General features: G+C 37.0%; 1 protein-coding gene across 1 annotated transcript in view; it reads right to left on the reverse strand.

Annotated features, from left to right (window-relative positions):
- Positions 1-6,000, reverse strand: part of adgrl1a (adhesion G protein-coupled receptor L1a) — a 205,031-nt gene that overhangs the window by 23,209 nt on the left and 175,822 nt on the right. The window contains exon 16 of the mRNA XM_051106077.1: positions 5,757-5,966. Within this exon, the coding sequence (XP_050962034.1) occupies positions 5,757-5,966 (210 nt within the window). The remainder of the gene's footprint in view (positions 1-5,756; positions 5,967-6,000) is intronic.

Below are 6,000 nucleotides of genomic sequence, written 5' to 3' on the forward strand. Positions count from 1 at the left end.
GCTTTCAAATCATATCTTGTATAAATATCCACGGCAACTTGGCAACCATACTTGCAAAAAGAGGCTGATGAGATTCATAATGCAGCGCCCACACTTTACGTATTGTTTCTATGCCCTTCCAAAGCGGAAGATACAGATCTGCTCGTGGATTTGTCATTTGCTTGTTAAGTGCCTTATAAAAACTCCATCTTCTAAAATAGACAGAAAAATCTATGCCACAAACTCTGCAAACATTATCCAGCTAGAAGTTCTTCTTCTGAAGAGCTCATTGTAGCAACCTTGGCACCTTGTAAAATGATTTCGATTCCCAGCATACTAATGCAGCCCTGAACTCTGGAAGATGCATTAAATCAGCCAATCAGATGACACCACTGCTTTCAGCAGGGAACTTTTGGTGTCAATACACTGATGTGAAAGGCATCACAATTTGTGTGATCATGAAACTAATATATCGCAATATCCCAATCAATTTAAAATGTGTCCATGCTAATTTTCATTTCAGAAGAGAGCTGTATGATATATTGATTACGCATTTAATCAGCTGCTCCACATCTGAAAACATAGAAGAGCTGATACTTTGGGGTATAATTTTTAATCTAAACTCAGCAACTTCACTCACAGTGTTTAATGTTTAATCGGTTGCTCTCACTTTAGTAGTGTTGGTTCACTAGGGTTTTCGTTTTTTGGTTGGCTGACTTAAACATAAACCTTATCAACATAAACTGTCAACATATATGCTTCCAGCAGTCAATGTAAAACACTGTTCTATGCTCAAAGCACTACACTGGTTGCTGTTTGTTTTGGCCAGTCAAAATGAAAAAGAAGAGCCCATCCCTGACAAAACATGACATTTCAGTTAGAGTTAGAGTATGGAATAAAAAAACAACAACTTAAGCCAGGTGCAAACTGTACTATTTTCTACATGATTTAGCTGACTGAGATATATGTTGAAAATCCTAAAATTCCTCTGATCCTTGGGCAAAATCTGTAGTCCTAGATTATTAGTCTGTAGGGCTGGGTTTTGACACAATATAGAGTTTCTCACTGTTTGCACATAATAGTCACTCTCCTACACCATTTCTTTATTTAGAGTTTTATAATGAAAGGACACGCATTTATACAACACTATATTCAAAAGAAAGAACCGCTCGTTCCGTGCGTCATACGTCATTACGCTATTTCTGCGTCACTGCACATGCGCAATCCTTTCAGTTTCGGTTTTCAATCCGATTGATTGTTTACATGCACTCTCAATCGTATTAGAAAAGGAATAAAACCACCCCCTTCAATCCGATCAAAATTTCATTCCGATCCAGCTCAATCGGATCGATTAAGGTGTTCACATGAATGTTTTTCAATCCGATTGAACTTTCAATCTGATTACAAGTGGATTATTTGGGTGCATGTAAACGTAGCCACTGATGTATCTGGAATCTGAGGGTGCAAAAAAAAATCTAAACATTGAGAATAGTTGTCTAGATGAAGTTCTTAACAATGCATCTTACTAATCAAAAATTAAGTTTGGATATATTTATGGTAGGAAATTTACTAAATATCTTCATGGAAGGAGATGTTTACTTAATATCCTAATGATTTTTAGCATAAAAGAAAAATGTATCATTTTGACACATATAATGTATTGTTGGCTATTGCTATAAATATACCCGTGCTACTTATGACTGGTTTTGTGGTCCAGGGTCACATATGTCAGGTACAGTACATGATATATTTTCTCAAGGAGAAAAAAACTAATTCTCAACTAATGCTGTAAAATATACATATGTGTCAGTTGGTACTACATGACTATAATATGGAAGGTTAAAATAAATTGATTTGTATATAATGCTTAAATTAGATTCAATGAACTTTTTATAATAATGAAGTTAAAATACTAACTTTACAATTAAATACTTATACACCACTTCATTTTTTTTTTAATATACACATTTAGATGGTGGGTGTCATACAAACTTGATGGAATTTTGCAAACGCTCTTCTCTAGAGTTCATTTTTCTAGTTGACCAATGAGTTTATTGTCACGGAATGATGTCTTTTTCTGAGGTAAATGTGATGTTACGGGACATTGTTTACAAGCTGTTATACTGATGTCTTCACGCAGTTGAAATACTGATTCAGTGATTACATGAGACAGGATGCTGATTTCGGCAAGTTGTGCTCTTTCTTTTAACATACCTTTGGATGTTCATTCATGTTTATTTCCTGCTATAAATGTTTAAAGCGGTCAGTTTGATCAGATGATTAGTTCATGTACGCTTCATGCTGCCACTTGATCTATCACTCCACATTAAACAGCATCAAAACGGCATTTATTGTTTGAATACTGTAATAAAATGAACAGATTTGAAATCTGAGACTTCTGTTCATTAACTGAGAACAGGCTAGACTAATCAATTCTTGGGATTTAAGAATCAATATCCCTTCGTAAAAATGAGAATCTATTAAAAATCAAGAAACTAGTATTTTCTACATAGCGCTACTAGTTTGCTATATTCACCGACACCAGATTAATGACCGTTGAGATTGAATTTTTCCTACAATAAAATTCTGCCAAAGTCCAAAGCACAGACCTAGAGTGTGGCCAATGGGAGCACTGAAGATGTCAAACTCTAAATGAATCTTCTTCTTTTGACAGTGGTACAGTCTGATATGAATGACAACTGAGATCCCACAGTGTGACATGGTTTTTTCTTGGGATACAGCCTGACAATCAACAACTGCAGCTTAACAATAACCTTAAAACTCATCTAATTAATGTTGCTTGGTTCAAAGTGAAAATTTCACCTCAAAGAATCAACAGATACAGGAGCAGCTGGTTAAATGCGCAGAAAATGCATAATCAACATATAATACAGCAGAGTTGCATAATGTTGCCTGGAGGCCATTTTTTAGAAAGTCGGAGTAACAGTGTTTTCACTAGCTCCAAAAATGTTCCATCGTGTGAATAACAAGCTACAAGGATAATGTTTGTGTTTCTAAAATGTATCTTTTTTTATATCACCATTCACTGGAGTCACTAATACTTGGGGGGTTCAAGCGCATACCGCAAAAGGACGGCAAAACATTTAAAGGAGAACTCCACTTCCAGAACAACAATTCACAAATAATGTACTCACCCCCTTGTCATCCAAGACGTTCATGTCTTTCTGTCTTCAGTCGTGAAGAAATTATGTTTTTTGAGGAAAGCATTTCAGGATATTTCTTCATATAATGGCTCCCTTATGAGACACACTCCATTCATGTTGTGCAGTTTCTACTAACGAGCTGATGAGTTGAATCAGGTGTTAGATGAGGGAGACATACAAAATGTGCAGGGCAGGGGTGCTTTCAGGACCGGTTTGAAAACCACTGCCCTAAACGATCCCAGCCGAGGAAAAAGGGTCTTATCTAGCGAAACGATCGGCCATTTTTTTTTTGGAAAATAAAAATTTGTATACTTTTTAAGCACAAAAGCTTGTGTAGCACAGGCTCTGGGATGCGTGTTCACGTACTATTGAATCACGTCGAAAGATCATGCAGAAGGTAATGGAACCACAGGCCCAGTGTTTACAAAGTGAACGCGCAAAGACTAAGAAAGTGCAAGTAAGTCAAATGCTGTTTACAAACAAAAAGCTACAACGATGTTGGACGATTCTGAAGTTGTAGGAGAAAATAACATGGAGTTTTTCGACATACTCTACCTAGTATGAGCCGGAGTACACAGATGAACTTGTGGTGATTTGAAGACGTGATTCGTAGTAGTGATGGGAAGTTCGGATCATTTTACTGACTGGACCTTTGAGTCTCAAAACTAATATTTTTTTGAGTCATTTAGTTCATTTTAGCAAAATCAGCATCATGTGACAGCCCCATAAAATGAACAAACAATTTGAAAAACCCGAACACTCGAAACAGGTGAACTAATTCCAGTACAGAACCTAATAGGATGTTGCGCATGCGTGACTGAACGAATCACTCCCCGAGACGACTTGTTCTTCCGAGTCACATTAAAGATTCCTTCAAAATGAACGAATCGTTCCAGAAAATGCATCCCAGAGCCTGTGCTACATGAGCTTTTTTTGCTTAAAAAGTATACAAATTTTTATTTTTTGAAAACAATGACCGATCGATTCGCTAGTTAAGACCCTTCTTCCTCGGCTGGGATCGTTTAGAGCCCTTTGAAGCTTCATTTAAACTGCATTTTAGAAGTTCAAATTCAGGGCATCAATTAAGTCCGTTATATGCAGAAAAATAAATTCCCTAAAAAAAAAAGTTCCCTGCTGAAATACTTTCCTCAAAAACCATAATTTCTTTACGACTGAAGACAGAAAGACATGAACATCTTGGATGACAAGAGTAGATTAAGTAAATTATTTGTAAATTGTTGTTCTGGAAGTGGAGTTCTCTTTTAAAAGGGGCAGGGCCGCCTTTACTAAAACAGCTATAACTTTTCAATGGAATGAGATATCTTCGCAAAACTAACAACGCGTATGTAAGAGCGTAATCTGAGGTCACATGAAAAAAAGTTGTGGAGCTTGGCCACTAAGGGGCACTGTAAGTGTATGGCCATAACTACGCAATAGTTTGTTCTATCGACATGAAAATCGGTATGCACACTCTTTTAGTGCTGCAAGTGGCTGTAAGGACATTTGCGTATCTCAAAAACATGACTGGCATATGCAGATGCATTTTGAGCACCTATTAGACCAGATTAACGGAAATTGATCGGTTCGAAACTCAGTGGTCCTGGTTGACTCACGGCCCTAAAGGTCACTTAGAGAGTCCAGACAATTGCACTGAAGTAGTTTTTTCCAGATTCAATAAATATAAAAAAATGTACCTTTTTTAAGCAAATTTACCCTTTGGGAAACTATAACAGGGTTGTTTAGAAAAGGGGCCTGTCCAAATATACCCAAAAGCCTATAAAGCCCAAACGAAACTCAAAATTTGACAAAACCTGGTGAGCACATGCGTCAGGTGATTCTAAACAAGCATGCAAAGTTTGGACCAATTATAGACATTAAAAAACAGTTATAGACATTAAAAAACCATATTTCTATGGTAAATTACCAGGATTTGGCAAAAATGCTTTTTTAAATCATTAATTTAGGTGGTTACAGGCTTGCTAAATTATATTTTGTGTCTTTTTTCATGCTTAAATGTTTAAAAGCACTTGAAGTCCATTAATCACTGCTTGCAGCTATTTTTTTAAATGTTTTTTAAAGAGGTTTCTTATACTTACAAATAATACTATGAAGTATAATTACAAATTAACTGTAATAACTGTTTTCTACTTCTAATATATTTTAAAACGCATCTTATTCCTGTGATGCAGTTTAATTTTCAGTATCACAACTCTAGTCTTCAATGTCACATGATCCTTCAGAAATCAATGTAATATGCTGATTTTCTGCTCAGCCAAAATTTCTTCTTATTAGGAATGTTAGCGTATTTATTCTCTCATATCAGACAGCAAGAACAAGGGGAATGAACCCCAGTAAAGTACGTCAGATTGTGATAGTCTGCTGGATCCTCCACGACCGAGCACTCAGAACAAGCACTCATCTGAACTGTGGCATGCAAATGAATGCAAATTACCTGCACTTAATGCAGTTTGCATTTAATTCCTTCAGTTAATCGGATGCTAAAACAATGCAGACAGCATGTTCTATCAGTGGGTGCACATAAACACTACAATCAGCGGGTGAAATTCATCCCCAGTGCATTCTCCCCTTAATATAAATCAAGAATCCACTCACGTGGTACTGCGTCTTGTCGATGCCGATGAGGAAGAGGAGCTCGGCGATGAAGAGGTTGATGCAGAGGTTCTTGTGGATGGTGTTGCGGTCGGTCTGAAGGCCTCGCAGGAAGCAGAAGGTAGAGATGCAGATGGCGAGACACACCAGCGAAATGACAATACCCACCCATGTGATCACAAAGAGGATCAACTCGTGCATCCTGCCTGGATACTGAGAGAGACCGAGAGATGGATAAGGGAAATGG

The sequence above is a fragment of the Labeo rohita genome, chromosome 3 (assembly GCF_022985175.1).
Source record: "Labeo rohita strain BAU-BD-2019 chromosome 3, IGBB_LRoh.1.0, whole genome shotgun sequence".
Taxonomy (NCBI): Eukaryota; Metazoa; Chordata; class Actinopteri; order Cypriniformes; family Cyprinidae; genus Labeo; species Labeo rohita.